The sequence below is a fragment of the Vombatus ursinus genome, unplaced genomic scaffold (genome assembly GCF_900497805.2).
Source record: "Vombatus ursinus unplaced genomic scaffold, bare-nosed wombat genome assembly UNPS02015255.1, whole genome shotgun sequence".
NCBI classification, from domain to species: domain Eukaryota; kingdom Metazoa; phylum Chordata; class Mammalia; order Diprotodontia; family Vombatidae; genus Vombatus; species Vombatus ursinus.
Window position 1 is genome coordinate 9598909 of NW_020955033.1, and position 23900 is coordinate 9622808.

A 23900-nucleotide genomic window follows, 5' to 3' on the forward strand; every position below is an offset into this window, starting at 1 on the left:
GTCAGGAAGACCTGAGTTCAATTCTAAGGCTTGAACACTTATAGCTGTGTGCCTCCAGGCAAGTCACTTAACCTCTGCCTTAGTTCTTCAGCTGCAGAAATGGGGATAAAAATAATACCTAATTCACAGGATTGTTGTGAGGATCAAATGAGATAATATTTGTAAAGTAATTACTTAGCAGAGTGCCTGACACATAGTAGGCAGATGATAACTCCTTGTTTCCTTCTTTCTTTGATAAGATTAGTTGATAACTGCATTGGTAAAGGGAGGTCCCTACATTGATAAAATCATAGATCCTTCACCTATTTGTTTCTGTCAGTGCACGAGATAACAAGTTAGAAAAAGAATGTTGACTTCAATCCAGTTCCCACCCCCATTTTATATTAGGCCTTTCAATATAATTTTGTGTGTCTGTGTTTTTAAATTAGGCATCAAAACATGAAGCCAGTTTATTTCTGGACTAGCTTCTTAATAAGAATAACAGATGGGAAAGACACAGAGGACCAGGATCTCTAGAAGTTCTAATGTTATTTAATTATTAAAATGTGGATTTTAATGCTAAATTTATAATAATAAAAATAAAGTTTCTGATAGTGTCCTTCCCACCTCCAAACTTTGGCATTTAAATATACATTATAATACAGGTGTCAGAATATCAATGAATTCTTCCTTTATAAATTAATTTTTCAGCAAAGAGGACAACAAAAGCAACTTATTGAAGAATCCGAAGCTATCATTAATGTGTCTAGAACAAGTAGGAAAAATTAGAAATACCAAGCTAAAATTGTTTATTTTTATGAAGTTGATATTCTTGACATAATTGAAAACATTTCATGTTAGATGAGTGAGGAAGAAAAAGAAAAGGAAGGAAATAGTGTGTTAATGTGGAAAGGGAGTTGAATTTGGAGACAGAGGACCTGAGTTTGAATCCTGACTCTACTCCTTATGGCCTGTATGACCTTGGACAAGTCACTTAAGCCCTCTGTGACTTAGTTTCCTTAATTTTATAATGAAGGGGTTAGAACTGGTGGCTTCTGAGGTCTCTCCCAGCTTTAAATATATGATCTTGTGACAGAGTTTAGCTCTAGAGAATTTGTCTTGAATGACACATAAATTTTAAAAATTCAAGCTTGTTATTACATTTGCAATGACTCTGGCCCTGACGTCAGGAGGACCTGAGTTCAAATCCAGCCTCAGACCAAACACTTGACACTTACTAGCTATGTGACCCTGGGCAAGTCACTTAACCCCAATTGCCTAAAAACAAAACAAAACAAAACAAAAAATTTGCAATGACCATATGAATCAAGAAAAAGTATACATTTTCTCCTTTTATTATTTAACATGAAGCTTCTTTATTATTTAAGTTTCTAAGATTTCACTAGTAGTTTGCCTGAATCAAGACTACTTTATCTCTTAGCAGTACATTATATAATGGGCTCTAATCCTAGCTCAACTAGGAACTAGCAAGGGGCTCTAGGCAAATCATTTAAGGTTCCTCAGTTTCCTTTCTGTAAAATAGGGATAACATTTAGAGGATAAAATGGGATCTGTAAATTATAATATATACTTGAATAAGTTTTAGTATCTACATTTGCAAACCAAATTCAATTCAGTAAAAATGAAACAAAAAACATGGATTGATTGGACTAGAATCTAGTCCATTGGACTAGTCACTAGATGGTCCCTATTAAGTCCCTTTCAATCTAACATTCCATAATGTGATTAACACTAGTTAAATATAATACTGGGGTGGGGGATGGGGTCTGCATGGCCCTACAAGATAGAACTGGGATGCTGCAGAGGGTTAGACTGAGACTTAAGAAAAGGAAACTAGGAAGCTTCTTTCCTTACTAGGAAGTAATGACAGTGGGATGGGCAACCTTAGGAAGCAATGGATTCTCTGTCACTGGAGGTCTCCAAGCAAAGACTGGATGAATACGAGTATTCTGAAGATGGAATTTTGATCCTTTTGTAAGTTGGTTTCCAAATTCCTTTACAACTTAGAGATTCTATGATTCTGATGCAACAGAAGTTTGTTCGAATGGCTCATAATCAGTCTCATTTCCACTTCTCTTTCTTCTCTCCACACTGTCTCCTTTGGTGACCTCAACCACTCCCAAAGCTTCAGCTATCACCTCAAGGCAGATGACTGTCAAATCTATATTTCCAGCCTCATTCCTTCTACTGAGCTGAAGTACTCCATTTACAACTGGTTGTTAGACACCTCTGCTAGATGGTCCACTGGCATCTTAACACTGAACACTAAAGCCACTGCTTCCACTATCTTCTTCCTGACTTCTCTAGTTTTGTTAATGGAATCACCATCTTCTTTGTCAACTAGGCCCAAAATCTTGCTGTCACAACTGACGTTTTCCCTTACACACTCTCTTATTCCATTAATTACCAAGTCCTATCAATTTCTACTCTACGATATCTTTTGAATTCATGTCTTCTCTATTCCTGCCATATTAGTTCAAGCCTTCATTATTTCTAAAATGGACAACAGTCTTCTAACTGGTAGTCTCTAATAGGGGTGGGGAAACCTGCAGCCTCGAGGCCACATGTGGCCCTCTAGGTCCTCATGTGAGGCCCTTTGACTGACTCCTGCTCTAGTATCTGCCCATTACAGGACATCTTGTTGGAGTTTACATCCTATCTCGAACACTTCTCAGTTATGTCCTCCAGGACAAGTCATTTAACTTCTCTTAGTCTCACGTTCCTCATCTGTAAAATGGGGATAATAATAGTACCTACCTCCCATATAATAATAGTAATCTAATAATAGTACCAAGTTCTCATCTACTGAGGGAATACTTGTAAAGCACTTTGCAAACCTTAAAGTACAACATAAATGCTGAACCACTATTATTTCCTTTCAGTTATTTGATAAAGCTCTATTTTTTTGGAAAAATATCACAACTTTGTTTCAGATGAACTAATCTCCGAGAGGAAGGAAAGGATCATACATTATTTATCTCCATATCCCCTCACTGCATTTAACAGTGCCTTGCAGGTTGATATTCAGTCAGTGTTTCCTGAATGAAGGAAAACACTTTGAAAAGGGATGTAAAGAATTCTTTGTTTTAAGGGATGGCTCTCTGGGAGGGGGAGAATTACAGAGGGAAGTCTAGGTAATGTAAAAAACATAGATATCAACAAAAAGATGTATTGAATAAAGAAAATGCATGTAAAATGCCACACAAGTGTGAGGCGCTATTTTCAACCATATAAATGAAAGCTGTGGAGCACACTAATGTAGATAGTCAAAGGTTCTTGGTCTACCTCCAGTCTCCTCAAACACATTCCAAAGAACTCCTGGCATGAAAACATTGGAGTGAAAAACCAAGTCAAAATGTTATTAAATTATAGGCATTTTGAAAAAACAAAATAATGAGATTAATCGGATGGATATGAGACACAGGGCTATATTAGTAAGAGCAGCAAAAGTAGAGTTGCCTTTTATTTTTTTTAAAGCACTATAAATACTCATGATAAGTGATTTTTTTTTAATGGTATCAGCAACAGTTCTGCAATTACAATCTTAAAGAATTTGTCTGGGACCCTGAGAGGATAAGTGACTTGCCTAGGATTATTTCTCCAATATGTGAAATGCAATTCTTGAACTCAGGTCTTCCAAAGTCCAAGGCCACTATTGGACTCTGCTTCCCATAAACAGACTTTTTTTTTTCAGAGACAAATGGTCATTTAAACAACTATAAAATATATGGACAAATTACTAAGTTTAAAACATGGCTCCTAATCAGCTCCATCTTTACTCTACACTTTGCAAACTGAGCTGATCTATAGACTTTTATAGTTGCCTGTGTAATGCACAGCAGGTGTTTTAATGATGCAGACACGGGTAGCATGTAGAGTCTCACCTGAGTTTAGCTCTTTCACCAGAGAGGACATGGTATTAGTGATGGAGTCTGCAGCTACGAGCAAGTCATTCCTTAAATTTCTCCTTGTACCTTAAGGAGAAAAACATCATACAAAGCACATGATTTTTATCTATTCCCAAATTATGTTTTTTTTTAAACAAACAACCCTCCACCCCCACAGAGCTAGTAAAATGAACAGACTCCTCCAACATCCTGAAGGAATAGACATTATGGGGGAAAAAAAGCCCGGGTTACCTAGGACAAAGAGCTTCATTTTTCCAAATACTATGTACAGTAGTAACATGAAAATTCTTGACTTTTGACTACAGAACTTGTAAACAAATCATCCACATGAATAGTTGTTGTATCTGTTGTTTCCATTTTCTCTCTCCCTCTTCCTTCTCTGCTCCCTGCTGTTCTTAGAGCAGGTTATCAGAGTCCTCATGACCTAGTGGTTTCCCAGCCACTGGTATGACCATATTCTTTTTTTTTCCTTACAGTTATAAAAAAAAAAAGGTTTTTTTCCCCTTAGTATTTTATTTTTCCCCCAATTACATGTAAATTACATGTAATTACAGTTTTCAACATTGATTTTTATAATATTTTGAGTTCCAAATTTTTCTCTCTCCCTCCCCAAGACAGCAAGCAATCTGATATAGATTATACATTTACAATTCTGTTAAATGTATTTCCACATGAGCATGATCACATTCTTAAGGCATGGGAGTGGCTGAGAAAGAGTGTTCTCAGGGCAAAGTATACACTGACCCTGCTAGGCACTTTTCATCATAGTTCCTTCCTCTTTATGTAAGTATATTGGCTCCAAGACAGCAGAAAGCAAAGCTTGGAAACACAAACATTGGGGGCAATATTAAAATGCCCCCAACACCGCAGCCCAAAGGAGGGCAATCAGAACTCATGTGTACATAGATAATGGACGTAAGGGCGGGAACATACCTAGGAAACTGAGGACAAGGACCTTGGCTGCTAGGTCCTTGATGCTCAGAGACATAATGAATCTCGCCTCGCTCCTTTCTCGTACTATCTGAAGACCACAACCTCCCAACAAGCTGTAGAATGCCATGGCCAGGTTTCCATATACCAGACTTGCTCCCAATAGCTATACCCCATAAATATCCTAGCTAAGGGAGCCCAGGGCAGAAGTGCCAAGGCAATTGGCTGGCTTTGTGCCACCTAACATGGTGCCACCTAACACTCTTTCGGTGTTTGGTTTGTCAGTACTTCACTCAGATTATTTTCTGCTTCTGGCCCTGCTAAATATCTCTTTCTAGTGAAAAGAGTTCCAGTTGGAACTCTGAATGCATTTTCTCATTAAAAAAAAATAAATCTCCATAGAGACTATGCTCTATGGTATTATTAATGCTGTATGGTGCTATTAACACTATAGATTACTATTACTGTTGTATTTCAAGTACACTGAAAATTTAAAAAGGCATTTATGGGAGGAAACCAAGTGGTGCAGTGGATAGAACACTAGACTTGCAGTTGGGAAGACCTGAAATCAAATCTAGCCTTAGATTATTAGCAGAGTGATTCTGGGCAATTCATTTCCAGGGGTGGGGAACCTGTGGCCTTCTAGATCCTGACTGAATCAAAATTTTACAGAACAAATCCTTGTAATAAAAGGATTAATATGATATAAATAACATAAACAATACATAAAATAATATAAATTAATATAACAATAAAAGGATTTAATAAAAATTAAATTGTTTAACCTCTCTCAGCCTCGCTTTCCTCATCCGTAAAATGGGAGCACCCACCTCCCAGGATTATTGTGAGAATCAATGAAATAATATTAGTAAAGTACCTTAAAGCACTCTATAAATGCTGGCTATTCACTATTATATAATCTTAGATAGAACCTCATGATTTAAATGTGAATTCTATGGGAAAAATACACTCACCTGACTTATGAATGAAATTTCAAACTACAGCCTTTTAATATATTGGGACCTGAACTTAATATAAAATATAGCTCTTTCTATCACATAACTGGAGGTCTAAAGGTTATTAATTGCTATACAACTTATACCTGTTAGCCCAAATTAATAGGCTAACAGGCTAAAGCTGGATGAGGAATAATTTAAATTTCTGTAAAAATATCACTCAGGAGAAGAGGGAGAAAAGGTAATTTTCTTCTAATTCAAAACCCAATTATATGAAATCTTTATCACAAAATATTTATACTTATTTTTGCGTTAAAAAGCACATGATTATGTTAGGGCTTTGCACTTTGTTTCCTAGACCTGATTGCTTTCATACTTTTAGCCCTTTAAAAAAGTGCTAAGAAAGGTGTGAATTCAACAGGAAGCTTCTATTATGGCCATCCTCCAATCAGATATTGGGAAAGGAGGCGAGGCTGCTTCTGAAGTTCACTGATATCATGACTTTCATCTTTAAGAAAGTTCTGTGAGAAGAGGAAATCCCTCAAGCATCTACACATCACAATAAGCCTCTACTTGTCCATCTCAGGAGTGCTAACCTCCTACTCTCCTGTGCATAAAATAATTAAGCTGCTGTGCTATCTGCAAATTGAATTATCTCAGTCTTTAGTTGGTTATCAGCTAAAAGAGGATGAGAAAGTATTAAGAAATGAGGAACTTAATAGATTGTTCTCATCCCCCAGAAAGTTTACTCTGGGACAGACAGATAGGAAAGTTAACTAAATTTCAAAAAAATCACTAAGTTCACTGTGAATAGCTTTGAATAAGGATGGTTATATTGTTGTTCAGTTATGTCCGACTCTTCGTGACCCCATTTGGAATTTTCTTGGCAAAGATACTGGAATGATTTGCCATTTCTTTCTCCAGCTCATTTTACGGATGAGGGAACTGAGGCAAACGTGGTTAAGTGACTTGCCCAGGGTTACACAGCAAGTGTCTGAGGCCACATTTGAACTCAGGTCTTTCTGATTTCAGGCCCACTGTGCCACTTAGCTGCCCTAAGAATGGTTATACAGTGAAGTAAATAAGAAGCAGGACACATTTCTTATTTCCTTGAAGGCATTTGGACCTCTTCTTTCACCCTTCACTGCTAGTGCCTTCCCTTTCAGATTACCTTCCATTGCATATACCTTAAAAATATAATTTTTTTGCAAGTTGTCCCTCCCATTAGATGGTGAGGTCCTTAAGGGCAAGATCTTTGTTTTTGCTTTTTTTTGTCTCTCCAGAGCTTAGCACAGTAACTGGCACATAGTAAATAGCGAATAAAGGCATGTTGACTGATTGCCTGAATGCTATTGACTCGACATATTGTGTTTTATCAAAGAACCTGAGACATCAAAGATCTCCACTATACTCCTAAAAGATGGCTGTTCATGGAGGATGCAGCAGAAAGGAAGGAGTGTCTACGGTTGATTTAGGGCAAGAAAGTAGAATACATCACAGTACATTGCAAAGCTCTTAGAAGTTTAGATCAATGGCTCTTAATCCGGATTTCACGAACTTGGTTTTAAAAAATATTTCAATAATTGCATTTCAACGTAATCGGTTTCCTTGATAATCCTACGTGTTTTATTTTATGCATTTAAAAACGTCATTCTGAGAAGGGGTCCACAGGCTTCACCTAACTTGTAAAGGGATCTATGATGCACAGAAATTAAGAACCTCTGGGTTAGACCATATGGCAGCATTGAAGTGAACAGATCTCCCCAAGTCCAAGCAAGAATCAAAATAAGGTCACTTACTTTGTGCAAAGGCTTCTTGTACATCTCCTCCTACCCCTGTCAGAGAGTCCTGAGGCGTATGAATTGGGGTAGAGCAGGCAGAGGCTGATCTGATGGGCATAGGAATAGGCCTGCTTATTGTGTGACTGGGAGAAGAACGTGGAGAACCCGCCCCTTGCGTCTGGAAGGACAATACAAGTTGTTAATTTATTTTTACATTAAAAGGCCATGTGACATCTGTAATTCCTCTGGAATTTCCTGCAAAAAACAAAAATTATTAGGCAGAGAGACAGCATGGTATAGTAGACCAGGCACTGGACTTGGGGTCAGGAGGACTTGGATTCAAATCCTGCTACAGACACTTACTATCTCTATGCTGCTCTCCTTTTATTCAACTGTAAAAAGGAATTATTGCATTTGATGGCCTCTAAAGTCCCTTCCAGCTCTGAATCTATAATCTCATGACATGATAAATGCTTGATCTACCTAGTCTGAAGTCATCATAAAGAGATAACACATTTTACATCCTTTGTGATAGGCACGAAATCTTGTACGCCCTAAGTGAAATAGGTTACCTGCTTGATCCCTATTTAAGAGTTTGTTAAAACTTAGTGCCATAGAAATTGCCTTCTACAACATTCAGAGATAGCCCGGTATGGTGGAAAAGAGCAGTGGCCCTGAAGTCGAAGGACATGGGTCCAAATCCTGTCTCTGATATTGCCTGTGTGACTTTGGGCAAGTCACTTAATTTCTCTGGACCTGAGTTTCTTTCCCTATAAAACAAGGAGATTGGACTAGATGACCTTTGAAGTCTTTTTCAGCTTTGACTCTATGATTGCATGACTACTCGAGGATTCTGAGTTCAAGTCATGAAATGAAATAAAAAATCTTGGTTCTTAATCTCTGGTCTAATTATTGGACATGGGCTCCTTAGAAGAAATCTCCCCCCTCCCCCAAAAGGGCATATTCCAAAATGCCAATAATACATTTAAAAGTAGAAGGATCTGGCTTTCCTTGGATTTAATAAATCCTGGCTAGCCAAAAAGAGGGTTCTCCCCAGAGGATAATGATTTTTTCTTCCCTTTCTCAACAACACATGAAATTCTCTGTTAGATTTGGGTTGTGAGCTACATGAGTAGAATGAGTAAGATGCTTGAAAGACTGAAGTAAGAAGGGGGATAAGACAATAACTTAGGGAATTCAGAGGTGGTCATATTTTGAATGGAAAATGGTTGAAACATAATGACAAAGCTTAAACTGGATGATGAGGACTTTGGGGAACATTTTACTTATTTTAAATGACTAGTAAACAAAGCAAGTCAGTCATACCTGAATAAAGAAGATACAACAGGGTCCCCCAAGTACAAAAACAATAGATTAGGTTGTTGACATACATTTCCAGCAAAAAGCAATGTGGACGCTTTCTATCCTGAGAGTCATTTATGCCAACATTCAAGTATTCACTATCTACCAGTATTGGAGGTTCACTAGGTAGGTAGGTATTATCTTGCTTGGGTACGTTCAATTTCAGTTTTTGTGATGGGTTCAGCTGCATGATACAGACAAAATGTGTAATACCAGTCTTGTAAAATGTCATGCTATCAGTTCCTTAGAGTTCAGCAACATATATAAACATATGATCTATATGCTGAGAAAATCCAGTATAAATAAAACAAGAAATCCCAAAATAGCACAGAGCAAGGCAATCGGCCGATGGGGACTACACAGGGTTTCCAATCACTTCAGACGATTTTGTAAATTTTTGCCCGTGCATAAGAAAGGATATTTTGTATAGTTCAAAAGGCTTATCTTGGCTTTCCCTGGCTCACATAAGGGGACCCGGGTGCAAATGGGGTTCAGTTCTGTTGTTATGATTGCATCAGAGGCATGAGCCACTGCCAGTGACTAGGCTTTCTGCTATAGGCCACACCATAGTACCTCTAGTAGAGGGGCTACTGGAAGAAGGAACAGAGTTCCATGGTGTGCAGTTTCATTTTGTCAGAATCTGCTTCTCCTCCTTTTCTAATGGGAAAACGGAGGTACAAAAATGAAATGATCTACCTTGGGCACTGTTGATGTTCTTCAGTAATGTCTGACTCTTAGTGACCCCATTTGGGATTTTCTTGGCAGAGATATTGGAGTGGTTTGCCATATCCTTCTTTACCTTATTTTACAGAAGAGGAAACTGAGGCAAACAGGATTAAGTGACTTGCCCAGGATCCTACAACTAGTAAGTGTCTGAGGTCAGATTTGACCTTAGGTCTTCCTGATTCCAGGCCCAGTGCTCTCTCTACTGTCCCAACTTTGGGCATTAGTCAATGCTTAATAATGGTTGGGGAGTTAAAGGAAGATGTGTTAGAGAAAGGCAAATACTCACTGGCATATACCTTTTTCCCCTCCATACACATTTCAGTTGAAGCTACTAATCTAACTGGGCAGCTACACAATGGATAGAGTGTGGGGCCTGGAGGCAGGAAGACTCATCTTACTGAGTTCAAATCTGGCTTCAGACACTTATTAGCTGTGTGACCCTGGGCAAGTCACTTAACTCTTTTTGCCTCAGTTTCCTCATCTGTAAAATGAGCTGGGATAAGAAGTGGAGTATCTTTACCAATAAAACCTCAAATGGGGTCATGAAGCATTGGACAGGACTGAACAACAACACTAATCCAACCAAATGGATCTTCAAATTCTTAAGCATCTGAGCACCATGAATGTGTGTACCTAAAAGAAATTGTGAAGGTGGCAAATGCTTCTGAGAAATGCACAGTCTGTCAGCAAACAATGCTTTCTCTACACTTGGCCATATATGACTGAGGATAGCCCATGAACAACAGCTAACCTTGAATCTATTCTTGGATTCCATTCACTTCATCATAAAGCCAATTCATTGTGGTAGGTGAGGAATTGAAGGGAAGGAACTTCTTGGATAATAAGAGCAGGCAGCAGGCCTGGTAGGATGTATGGAGGGTAAATAGGTCAATTTGCTGACCACTCCAGAAAGTGGGATTATCTACCAGTCTTGGGAAGAAGGATCCATAAGTGTGTGGAAGACCTTTTTTCAGAATAATAGGAGGGAAATGTATCCCTCTGCTATCCCAAAATTCTCCAGAGCAAGATGATAGGATTGAGGGGGGACCATGGGGTTCCCTTCACTCTAGGGGAGGCCTTGACATACCTTTCCTTTTCTTTCCATCCTTCCCTTCTATTTCCTAGCATATTCCTAATGCCCACCATGTATTGACTTCTGCCTACTCATAGGCCCCACTGCTTCAGACCAGTGAGGCCTTGGTTTCATTCTTAATATCCCACACCCCAAATTAATTCTTTCTATCTTTTCCTTCCTCTCAATCAAAACTCCCATTCTTTCGATTAATATCTCAAATAGGTGGTAACAGGAAAACAATCTGATTGAATGATTGCACACTTAAGTATAAATGACTGATCACTTACCTCCCTTACCTATCCAAGGAATATTTAGATTTTTTAAAGAGGAGGCTTAATGACCAATTAATTGGTCTACTGGGGAGAGGATTTTTAATTTTCCTTCTTAAGGTCTTCACAGCACCCTGATAGAAAAGCAAGATGGCTAAACCACATAGTTCCTTCTGGATTACAGAAGATCTAGGATTTTTTTTGGGGGGGGGGCAGGAGGACACACAAGGAAGAACGGTTGGACTGCTCTGTCCTGTTCTGTGTCTTTATTGTCCTTAAAATAATAATAATGATAGCTAACATTTATGTAGCACTTTAAGGTTTGCAAAGCACGTATTATCTCATTTGATCCCCATAACCATTCTGTGAGAGTTGTTATTATTGTCCCCATTTTGTAGAGAGGAAACTCAGGCTGAGAGATGTTAAGTGAATTGCCCAGGGTAACGTAGATATTAATTATATATGGCAAGAATGGAGCTCAGATCTTCCTCACTCTATCTATTACCAGCTGCTTCCAGGAATACCTTTTGAACCCATTCCATGAGGCATCTTTTACGCCCTCTCTAGGTCTAACCCCTTCCTTATTTCCTTGTTCTTTTGGGGGCTGAATTGTGACCTTGTATCTAAATTTCTGCTTTCCCAGATATAGATACAAATGAACAGCTATAGATCCTTCCATGGAATCTAGCCTAGGATAGTCATCACTGGCCCTAGTAGGTGACCACCCCTTGACCAGGGATTTTATTTCTTAGTACCTGGGTCATCCAAATAGTCTCTGGAGCCTACCTCCTGAGCCAACGTTGCTCCATTTCCAGCCACTAACTAAATTTGTTTATGTAGTATTCAGATTTCCCCCTAGAACATGGTCACCATGCTTCAAAAGTCTCCTTTCTTGGGAATAGGAGAACTGACATTCTATTAAGCCTGGTCTCCTTCTTTTGGCATAAGGGGAATAACACCAGGACTTGTCCCTTCGTCTGAACTGCCTAAGGCCTTGATAGAACAAAATGCTGAAACTAAGCTCCCAGATGAATCCCTACTCAAACTGATTCCTTAATGATTAACAAAATCCCTTCCCCCCTCATCTCAGTGATTCTTATCCTGTATCATCATTCAAATCTCATTCTCCGTCCCCATTCTCTTATTTCTTATTCACATTCTCCTTAAGTCAGCTGGAGAAAATTATAAAACCATGTTGAGGTGTCATTCTCAACTCTTCACTATATCTCCCTGTATCCAAATAGTTGCAAGGGCTTATCATTTTTACTTTTATAATATCTCTCTGATATACCCCCTTCTCTTCTTTGACACTGTTACCACCCTGGTGTGGGCACTGATGACCTCACAGCTTGGACCACTGCAAAAGCCAGCTAGTTGGTCTCCCTGCCACAAATCTCTTCCCATTTTAGTGCATCTTCTACTTAGCTGTCAAAACAATCTTGCTAAAATGCAGGTCTGACTACATCACCCCACTACTCAATAGACCATTATCTTTCTATTACCTTCAGGATCAAATATAGAATCCTCTGTTTGGCTCAAAACCCTTCACAAACTTCTGTATTCCCTACCTTTCAGTGTTCTTACACCTTAGGCCACCCCTCCCCTTATAGACTGTGTGATCTGGTGATAATGACCTCCGTGCTCTTCCTCAAACATGACACTCTATTTCCCAACTCTGGGCATTTTCACTGCCTATTCTTCCATGCATGGAATCCCCTCTTGCCTCATCATAGTCACTGGCTTTCCTGACTTTCTTCAAGTTCCAGCTAAAATCCTACCTTCTACAGGAAGCTTTTCCTGATCCCTCTTAATTCTAGAGCCTTCCCTCTACTGATTAATTCCAATTTATCCTGTATGTAGCTCATTTGTACATAGTTGTTTTCATGTTGTCTCCTCTATTTGATTGTAAGCTCCTTGACAGCAGGGACTATCTTTTATCTTTGTATCCCTAGCACTTAGTACAGTGCCCAGCACATAGTAGGCATTTAATATAAGTTTATCAACCAACTGACCAAAGAAATTAGATAGATTATAATTTGCAAGGCATTATTAAAACATTCTTCCTCTAGAAAGGATTACATGATTAATGTAGGAAAATTTTTTTTATTAAGGAACAACAGTCCACGTAGATCAATAACATAGATCTAACATTTCTGACAACAGAGCTGAGAATAAAATTGACTTATGGAAGGAGGAAACCATGTATCATATTTAGGAAGTTTAAAAATAGTTATCTTCATAAAGCATGAATGAAAAATTAATTTCTATGCTCAGTTTTCTCGGATCCATTCAATCCATACTTATATTACTTTAAAAAACTTTTGCACACTTCTGGTTTTTCTGGAACTTTTCAAGAAGTATTTTGATTTTTACTTAATACCAAAGGTACGGTATGGCTTTAAGAGAAACAACTAAATTCACTCAACATTCATTCATTCATTCATTCACTCACTCAACATGTATTTATTGAGCAGCTACTACATGCAAGATGCTACGCTAGGAAATGAGGGGGATACAAAGATATATAGACGTAGTTCCTGCCCTCAAGGAGCTTACAGTATAATAGGGGAGATAAACCATGAACACAATGAATTAGAATACAAAGTAGAAATATGCTAAGTACATAAGAGAGATATAAACAAAGCTCAGAAGAGGGTTTCAGAAAAAAGACTTCATGAAGGAATTGGCATTTGAGCTGGCTCTTGAAGGGAGTGTACCATTTTAACAGGTGGAATTAGGAGAGGAAGACATTTCAGGTGTAGGGAAGACTATGGGCAAGGTTATAAGGGTGGGAAGGTACAAGGTATGTTCAGGAAACAGTAAGAAGGACAATCTGCTGGGAGCATAGGGCACACAAGGGAGAATTGTGTGAAAATGGCTGAAAAACGCAGGTGAGTGAGCCAAACTTTGCAACAACTTGGGCTTGGGATGTGGAGTTTGAACTTTATGTAGCAGACAATGGGAAGTCAGTGAAGCTTCATGAGCAGGATAATGACATGCTCAGAGCTACATACGAGGGGAGGCAGCATGGTGTAGTGGAGAGTGTAGTAGCCTGCAAGTCAGAAGGTCTAATTTTACATCCCAGCTCCAACACTTACTTACTAGCTGTGGGACCTAAGGCAATATGATGTATCAGGAAAGAGCCCTGAACTTGAAGTCAAGAAGATCACAGCTCAAATTTCCCCTGCAATACTTACTAGCTGTTTGATCACAGGCATATCACTTTATTTACCTGAGTTATAATTTCCTCATTTTTAATATGGGGTTAACAGTACCTACTTCACAGTGCTATTTTGAGGACTAAATGAGATAACATATGTGAAGCACGTTATACTTTGCAAATATCAACTACAACTAAATCACTTAACCACTGTGTCTTATGAGGAAAACACTTAGTAGACCTTAAAATGTTAAATAAATGTGAGTGTTTTTGTTTTGTTTTGGTCCAGACCTGTGATTTCATCTGTATGAAAACTCCCAACCTCTTTCCTTGAGGCAGATCAGACTCAGCAATCACCTCTAGCTTTAGAGGTTCCCTGGAACACTTAGGAGTTAAGGGAGATGCCCAGGGTCACACAGCCAATACATGTCAGAGGCAGGATTTGAACCCAGGTCTTTCTGACTTGAAGGTCAGTTCTCTATCCACTATTCTGTGCTGCTCCCCACTATTATTAAAAAGATTAATCTCATAGCAATGTGTAGGGTGGATTAGAGGAATAAAGAGGAAAGAGGCAGGGAGGCCAATTAATAGAGGAGAAGTCAAGGGGAACTAAACTAGGGTAATGACAGTGGGAAGGAAGGTAAGGAGTGAATGGGAAAGAAATTAAAGGATAGGGTTAATAGGGTTTGGTGACTGATTGTACATTGGTGAGGGTAAGTAAAAGATGACCAAGAGGTTTTGATTATGGGTTACTGGAAGGACGATGGCATCATGAATAGAACTAAGGTCAGGAAGAGCAGGTTTGGGGGAGGGGGAAGATGATGAGTTGTTTTGGATGTGTTGAGTTTGAGGTGTCGGCGAGACATCCAGGTGGAGATGTTCAGTAGACAGTTGGAAATGCAGATCTGGAGCTCAGGAGAGAGGTCTGAGATGGAGATAGATATTTGGGAGTCATCTGCATAGAGGTGATAGTTGAAACCGTGGTAGTGGATGAGACTGCCAAGGGAGAAAATGTAGAGAGAGCAGAGAAGAAGGCCAAGGACAGAGCCTTGGGGAACACCTACAATTAGGGGGCTGGAGGAGGAAGAGGAGCCTGTGAAGGAGACAGAGAAGGAGTGGTCAGAGATGTAGGAAGATAACCAGGAGAGTACAGAGTCATGGTATCCAAGGTCTTAGTATTCTAAATGCCCTTTCTACAAGTGAGCACTATAAATAATCAGCAGCGTGATTACCTTGCCACTGATTATTAACCTCCCCCTGAGTTACTGCCTCTATGATACTTGAGTTGAAGAAACAGAGTTGTAGTAGAAAGAGTACTGGATCAGAAGTAGGAGAACCAGGGTTCAAACCCCGGCTCTGTTTCTTATTACCTGTGTGACCTTGGGCAAGTCACTTCAGTTCTTGGCCTCAGTTTCCTCATTTGTAAAATCAAGGGAGTGCACTGGATGACCCCTAAGGTCCCTTTCAATTCTACATCTTTGGTCCCAGGTTGCTTCACTCTACCTGGCTATCCCCATTAATTGTGAACTGAAAGTCAGTGTAGTGTAGTGGATAGAGAGTTGGCTTTAGAATTGGGAAGACCTGGCTCTAACCCATGCTGGCTGTGTGGCCATGGGCAATTTCTTAAGCTCTCGGTGCAACCTGCTGAAATGTTAACTACAGAACTGTTATTGGTGTGCACTGCTGGAGGTGTTTCCTCATTGGTAGTTATCTAGTTAAGAAATCATATGTGCAATAAATAATAATGATGATGATGATAATGCAGGGCTTGCATTCTGTATTCTTACTCTGTCTACTTGGCTTTCTCTCTTGTAGAAAATGGGGGGTGCTCCCACCAACCCTCACTCCTGGGAGAATAGCTTTTCTAGGACTAGGGGCTTAGCTTCCTTAGGGTTGTTCTGTCTTTATCTCCCCAGAAGAGGGGTTTCCTTGTGATATCCCACTTGCCTTGTTGTACTGTTAGCCATGTAAGTCACCCTTTCTGATTGTATCATTAATGATGTTAACTACCACAGGTGGTAGAGAATAAAACTTGCTTTAGAATCTAGAACCCTAGTAAGATTCTACCTATATTTGTAAACAATTGGGATGTAGCCAGTGATAATGGTGCCAGGTGGGAGTGATGGAGTAAGGTCCAGGAGGAGATGGGAATAGATAAGGTCAAGGATACAGGCCTAGGGAGTACAGAAGGATGGATGGGCTTGGTAGTACTCCATGACAAAAGGGAAGAGTGGGCATGATCAAGGACAGAGTGCTTACCAATGCCAATTGTTACAACAGGTGAAAGAGGTGAAAGTATGGAGGAAACACCAATAGATTTGGTGATTAGGTAAACTTGGAGGGAGAATAGTGAGAAGTGGGGGCAGCAGGTATGGATAATTCTAGGAGCCAATTAATGAAGAGGAAAAAAATTGATTATATGGTAAGTTGAGGGAAGCAGTAGGGTTGAGGAAAGATGTTTTTAAGAAATGGGAGAAATGGGAATCATAGGATCATAGATTTAGAGCTGGAAGTGACTTTAGGGGGTCATCTAGTTCAGCCCCATCATTTTCCATTTCATGAACTAGGACTTGATTCAGTAACCAGCCCAAGGTCACATAGCTGGTAAGTAACTGAGTCAGGATCTGAACAGAAGTCTTTGGTCTTCTGACTCCAAAACCATTGCTCTTTCCCCATACCACACTGTTCCTCCTTTATTTGTAGGCAACTGGGATGGAACCAGTGATGACGGTGCCAGGTAGGAGTGATGGAGTAAGGTACAGGAGGAGATGGGAATGGATAAGGTCAAAGATACAGGTCTCCACCTAAAGGTTAGCTTCAGTAAATGGGGGAACACCTATTTATCTGAGACAGGCAGGACAGAAGAGAGGGTGGATGAGGGGGTAAGAAATTTTCTGATTGAAGGATAGGCTGCTGTGAGAGGTCAAGTTGGGAGAACTCAATTTAAATAAAGTAGGTGATAATGTCAACTGCTCAGAGTGAGGAAGGGGGGATGGTACTGGCAGCCTTGTCTGTGCCTTGGACAGCAACATCCTGGCTCTCATTTAGAAAGCCCTTTTAGAAAGAGCCACACCTACCTAGCTTCTGACAACAGAAGGCAGGTATGGACAGGGTAATGTCTAGCCTATTCCTTTAGCAGGCAGCTGACCCTCTTTAGAGTCAACTCCTTTTAAAAGTCAAATCTATGAGTAGAATTGGAGATGTCTAAATTTTTGAACTGCTGGATGGTAATTGATTTATCATTCAGTGCTTTTATATTCCTTGTGGGGAGGAACAAAGTAACTGCCTTTCCCACATTCTCTGACTGCCTGACTGGGGACCAATATGCTCCTTATTGGTATGTCCACCAGAGAGGATGTATAAGGGAAATAAAAGGAGCAGAGCTCCTGACTTACCAATTTTGCTCCTTTTAACAGCATCTCCAATAAATTGTCAGGTAACAGAGGGGGTAGAAATTGGGCCATTGCTAAAATGGAGTTTGGGGATTATTCTGTGATTCCAATTTTCTGTAATAAGTTTGGAAATAGCAGTGGACTGAGAGGCTAAAATCATAGCACAGTTTATGTGATCTGTATTAATTTTCTTCATTGAATTGAGTCAAGAATAAGTAAAAAATAAATGGGGAAGTAGCTGAAATAAAAGTTTAGTTTTCTGTGACTGAGTCACTGCTAGGTAATTATAATATTTTGAATTAGGGTATGAGAAGTATGAATCATCAATTTACATGACTGTATTTGCAAGTTTTTATCATTAGGCTTGTTTGTAATGTTTAAGGATTCCTCCAACAAATCTTTAGAAATACACAAGGAATAACATGAAGAGAAAGACAGGGGAACTTTAGTCCAAATAATGCTTAAAATGCATTGTGTGGGATGCCATAATAATTATATTGGATTACAGGCCCTGTGGCTTATTCCCTTCCCCTTCCCGACATACAATATTTTTCATAAGAGAAACTGGGTATTATATACATAGTGTGTTCCACAAAAAGGCTCCAAAGAGAACAAGGATACAAACAAGACAGAAACGATTGCAGAATAGAGGAGTAGAAAAAACGATAAAATCTCTTATCATTTAGCCAGGGTCCCTGATGGAATACACAAAAAAAGATGGGTTATTGGCTCAGAGATTGGCATACAGTAGCAATATTTACTACTGAGCCTGATTGTATTGGAAGGGAAGACTGGTGAAGCCACCAGTCTGGGGTGAAGGAGGAGAAGTCTGGAATGATGCCTTTTCTGTAAATGGAAAGGGCATATCATTGCAGGTTCTATATGTCTATGCACTTCTTGGGCTGGTTGCCTAAGAGTCCATTCAGTGATTGGGGGTCTTCCCCATGGGAACAGAAATGATACAAAGTTGACTGATGGCTTAGTTCTCCCTCCATACAGGAGGAAGTTGGATTCAGGAAAGCTTCAGGGAGGCTTGTCTTTCTTTCCTCTAAGATTAGGAAAGTTCTATTTCCCTTCCCTGCTGGGATCAGGGGAGGAGAATAGAACCCAAAGCGTGAAAATAAGCAGGGAAAGGAAGACTCCTTAAACATATGTCCCCTAAGAAATTCATTTTCCTACCTGGATATTAGAATATTACTATTGGAAATTTAATGACATCTCGGATAGATTGTCAGATAGTATCAGATGATTATAGAATTTAGAGCTAGAAGGGACCTTGGAGATAATCTAGTCTAATCCTCTCATTTTATAAATGAGGAAACTGAGGCCCAGAAAGGTTAAATGATTTGTTCAATGTCATACAGATAGCAGGTTGCAGAGGTGGGATTTGAATCAGGTCCTTTGACTCCAAAATTCAATACTCTTACCATTCTATTTCTCACCAAATTTTGATTTGAATTTGATGAGCTAAGGTTTTCACATGATATAAAATATTTAATGCACAATTTTTGTCCTGGCACTGCCTAGGGCTTCAAGATTATATCACTTTCCTCTCATGCAGTGGGGATGAGAAACAAAATACTTTGCTGATAAACTAATTTGTTCCATTAGCAATACACACACACACACACACACACACACACACACACACACACACACACAATGAATAAAAGGTGAGACGAAGGCAAAGGAAATTTAAAGACATTAAAGGATTGCTTGGTTTTTGCAAGAGTATTATTCCAAGTGATCTATGAACCTGACTTTAAACTTCTTTGTAACTTTGAATTAGTGGGTTATGTTACAGACACCCAGCTTGATACATGCACTTGAACTAAAAGCTACTGTATTTCACTTTATTTGTGTTTTTAAGTACACTGCTCCCTCTGCTGGATTCTGAACCTGACCATAAAGCTGAGAATTTTCTCACACAATAGACTATGATTACCACATAATAATGTGGCCAAGGCTGCACCAGGAGACAGATTTAATGATCTTATGGGCCTCTTATGGAGGAAAAGCTCTCAGTGGCAGAATAACAACTGAAAGTTACTCACTCATTAATGAGTAATTTAGACCAATAAAAGGATTTGTGCTTGGTTCTGGATGTGAAAAGCCAAAAGCCTGCTCCCTCTGATAATCTCTTTGCAATCTTTTTTGATAAGAATGAGTCCATTTGAGTGAGCAGCATGAAATGGGGCAGAGTACTTATGAGATGGTTATGAACTTTAATGGGCTGTTTTTTATGAAAGACAGCTTCACACTTATGTATCCAGTTGGAAATGCAATATCTACACCTTGTATTTTTCATGAAGGATGTAGAAATTATGTATTGAATACTATGAAGTCTTCAAGACAATATTTAGCTCCAGTGTGGTTTTAGTTAGTGTGTATCTTTAAATCAATAAAAAAGAGAGTATTTTGGTTAGTCTGAACAACTCAGAAAGGCATGAAATTGGTTAGAAACTTGAATCCCTGGAGATGTGAAAAGGCTTTAGTACACACTGTTCTCTTTTGTAACTGTTTGATGTTGACAATAACAGGCATGAAAAATACCACTTCTTCCAAATCTCAACACAAGCAAACACACAAAAATGGAGGCAAATTAGGAGGATATTTTCCTTTCAAAATGAAGCATGAACACACACATGTTAGAGGCACGAACAGTAGGAAAAGCCACGAGATGCCTGTTAACACGCCATTGTCAATCAAGACCTACATTAGGAAAAATAACTTACTCCCTGTTTCAGTTCTTCTTCCTATGGAAAAATTCAATCAATAATGGTTAGATTACTCAGGAGTTCAATAAGAGTATACCCTATGTGAATGAATGTTAAGCAAGGTAAATATCAGCAAACCTTTAGTAAAAATCATATCTTTTCTACTTCAACAAACATTTTTATTTCGGAAACTCATAACATTTTCCTCTTTTGAGGACCTAGCTTTCTTTATGCAAATAGATTAAAAAAAAACCCCAAACCCTCAAAAAACCAAACCCAATTAACACCACACCTGTTTATGCTTGACAGCTTAAGTTTGTTTCCCAACAGGAATCACCAAAACTTTTTGGTTACCAATAATATATGTTATAGCTTGAAATTATAACTTTGACATGGCAGCCTGTCAGCAGAATGACATTTAAGGGAAGGATGGACTATTTGGTTATCAAATATGTCAAATCATTGTGGTGACAAAAGCTATAGACACAGAGTGTTCTGGATTAGGGGGTCACATTCTGTCATCCTCTAAAGGGTATAATGCTAACCTTATGGGAATAGGCCCTCTCAATCTATTTATTAGGAAATGAGCAGAGAGAGTTGCTTTGGGTCATCAAGGAAATAATGGAGTCAGTACACACACACACACACACACACACACACACACACACACACAATGAGACAGAAATGAATCTGGATACTATCCCTTGGAGGTAGGAGAAGAAAAATACACTCAACTTGTTTAATGCTCTCAAAATGCAAGTTTCCCTAACAAAGTCCTGCTCTCTGGCGTGAAGGTGACCCTGACTTCTACGTCAGTGGACTTCACGCTTTGATAGGTCCTACTGAGCTAGAAGGACTTGGTGATAGAGTGCTAAGTACATCATCTCAGAACTAGTGTGTTTTCAAAAGGCTCATCACTATAAGTTTGGGTAGCAAGTGGTGAATGCCTTTGATCATAGGAATTCCTGATGGGCATCTAATAGATGATATGGCCTGAGAGGAGTGGGGTGGAGGGGGGAAGTGAAGTATGCTAGTGCAAGGAGTACCTGCACAGACAAGATCACATATCTTTGAACTAATGAAAGGAAGTCAGTATAATTTTCCTTACATGCTAGGTTGTAGAAGACACAAGGGAAGTGGATAGGAAGATGAGAATACAGTAAGGATAAAAAATACACTGTAAAAATGAGGCTGCCCCACCCCCCTGTCCCCTGTCAGAGATGAAGTTCAGGAAACTTTGCATCACTGTGTATCTCACAGGGAAATCACCTTTGGGAATTTCATTTTATAAGTATCATAGATTTGGAGCTGGAAGGGACTTGAGAGGGCATTGAGTCCAGCCTTTTCATTTTATGGATGAAGAAACTGAGGCACGGAAGTTAAGTGACTTGCTCAGGTTCACACAGCTAGTTAGTGTCAGAAGCAGGATTTTTGCCCAGATTTACCCAGATTGCAAGGCCAGCATTCTATCCACTATGTCACACTGCCTCTCCGTAATGGTATCTTCTCAAAAGGGTCTGTTCCCTTTGCTGCCAAGCCAACAGAAGTTTTTATTTACTCTAGAGCATGCCACACTTTAGAGAGGGCAGACTGAACATCATAAATTTGAACCCAGATTTCCAGTACTCTCTGGCCATCCTGTATAGGAAAAGACAGGTTAAATCTGCCCTCTACTCAGTTTTTCTTCTTTATTAGAGGAAGAGTGGGAACTTCACTGTCCACAAAAAAAAGGCATAAAGGGACTTCTACAGGTAGGTTGGTGACAGATCTTGTATGCAGGCAATTTGAATATTATATTCATTTTACAGACTGACAATGGAAGCTCAAAAAGATTTCTGACTTGCCCAAGGTCACATGGCAAAAGGGTGAGGTTTTACCTAAGTTAGAAAAGAATTATTCTTCATGAAAGAACCATAAAGAAAATGAAAGAAGTTGCACAGGGGGTCCATTCTCAGCCCTGTTCTGTTTGATGATTTTATTAATGACTTGAATGAAGCAGAGAGGGGATGCTTATCCAAAGTGCACATGACATGAAGCTGGGAGGGACAGCCAAGATGCTGAATGCTGGGATAAGGATCCAGAAAGGTCTCAACAGGCTAGAATGATTGGGCCTAATCTAATAAAATGAAGCTTTGCTAGGATAAAGCAAAACAAAAAAAACACCCCTGCCCCACCCCCACCCCCTACACCGGGGTTAAAAATATCAAGTGCAGGACAGGGGAAATGACTAGATAAAAGATTCTAGGAGAAAGACCAGGAGGTGATTATCAGCTAACTATGAGCCAAGAAAAGGAAAAAGGCAACAAATGGTTATTAGGCTGCATTAATATAAACACTGTGTCCAGAACTCTCTGCTAATATAACGCTTCAAAATCCCATCATGGCCTGGAAGTGATCCCAGGAAGTGATCTCAGAAGGAAGATAACTAAGCAAAATATAGGCTCTGAGAGTTCCTACCAAGGTGGAAAAACTTTGGGTTTTGGATGCTGCCTGTTGTCTGAGGACCAGCCCAGGCTAAGTCTGAAGAATCTAAAAACCAGGGGGATGATTGTTTGCACACAGCAGCTCAAGGGAGACCATATACTAAGTTACTGAGCGGGCTCCATCATTGAAAAGAATTCCCATAGACAAGAAATTATAGATGACTGGAGAAATGTCTAGAGGAGGTGACAGTTCCATTCTTTTTGACCTGGTTGGACTGGATGTCAACCTATCAGTCAGTAAACATCTATTAAGTGCCTGTACTGTGCTAAGCACAGGGGCTACAAAAAGAGGCAAAAGACAGTCCCTGCCTTCAAGGAACTTACAATCTGATGCACATAGAGTATTTATTCAGTTTTCATTTTCATGTGCCTTATTTCAGGAAAGACATTGAAAGCTGGAAAATGTCTTGAGAAGAGAAAACAGGATAGTGAGGGGTTTTGAAAGAAGGTTCAGTTACAGGAATTTTGGTTAGTCTTGATAAGGAGTGGGGAGTGGGGGAAAAAGGAGATAGGAGGGCATAATAGTCTCAAAATTTGGAGGGATGTTATTGTGGAAAAAGGAATATGTAGATTCTGTTTTTCCTTAAAAGGCAAAGGAAGAATTGGGAGAGACAGAGAGACACAGAGATGGTGAGACACAGAGACAGAGAGACACAGACAGAGAGAGAGGGAGACAGAGAGACAGAGGGAGAGAGAAAGAGAGAGAGGGAGAGGGAGGGAGGGAGAGAGGGAGAGAGAGAGGGGGAGAGAGAGAGAGAGAGAGAGAGAGAGAGAGATTTTGATTTGATGTAACACATCAAACACAGGAGACAACTGAAGCTATCTAAAAGTGGAATGGGCCACCCTGAAAGGTACCAAGTTTGACTGCCAAATGATTACTTATTCTGGATGTTGTAGGGGGGTCCCTGGTGGGGTATGAGTGGGTCTATGTCATATCTGAGCTTTTTTGCAATGCTGAGATTTCTAGATTCTATTTCATTAAATTTTATGTGTTTCTCAACTACATACATAAAGGCCTGGTGAATTTTTAATCATGACAGATGTAACTTAAGCTCAGCATGTAAGAATATTTTGGGAGATAACTATTGTAAATTAGTTCAAAGGACAAATTATAGGGTATTTATAAAGTATTAAAATTTTA

General features: G+C 39.4%; 1 protein-coding gene across 15 annotated transcripts in view; it reads right to left on the bottom strand.

Annotated features, from left to right (window-relative positions):
* Positions 1-23900, bottom strand: part of DTNA (dystrobrevin alpha) — a 473738-nt gene that overhangs the window by 17688 nt on the left and 432150 nt on the right. For all 15 annotated transcript variants that reach the window (XM_027846916.1, XM_027846914.1, XM_027846923.1 and 12 more), the window contains 2 exons: positions 7594-7753; positions 3885-3974 (listed from right to left, as the gene is read on the bottom strand). In XM_027846916.1, coding sequence (XP_027702717.1) covers positions 3885-3974; positions 7594-7753 — 250 coding nt within the window. The remainder of the gene's footprint in view (positions 1-3884; positions 3975-7593; positions 7754-23900) is intronic.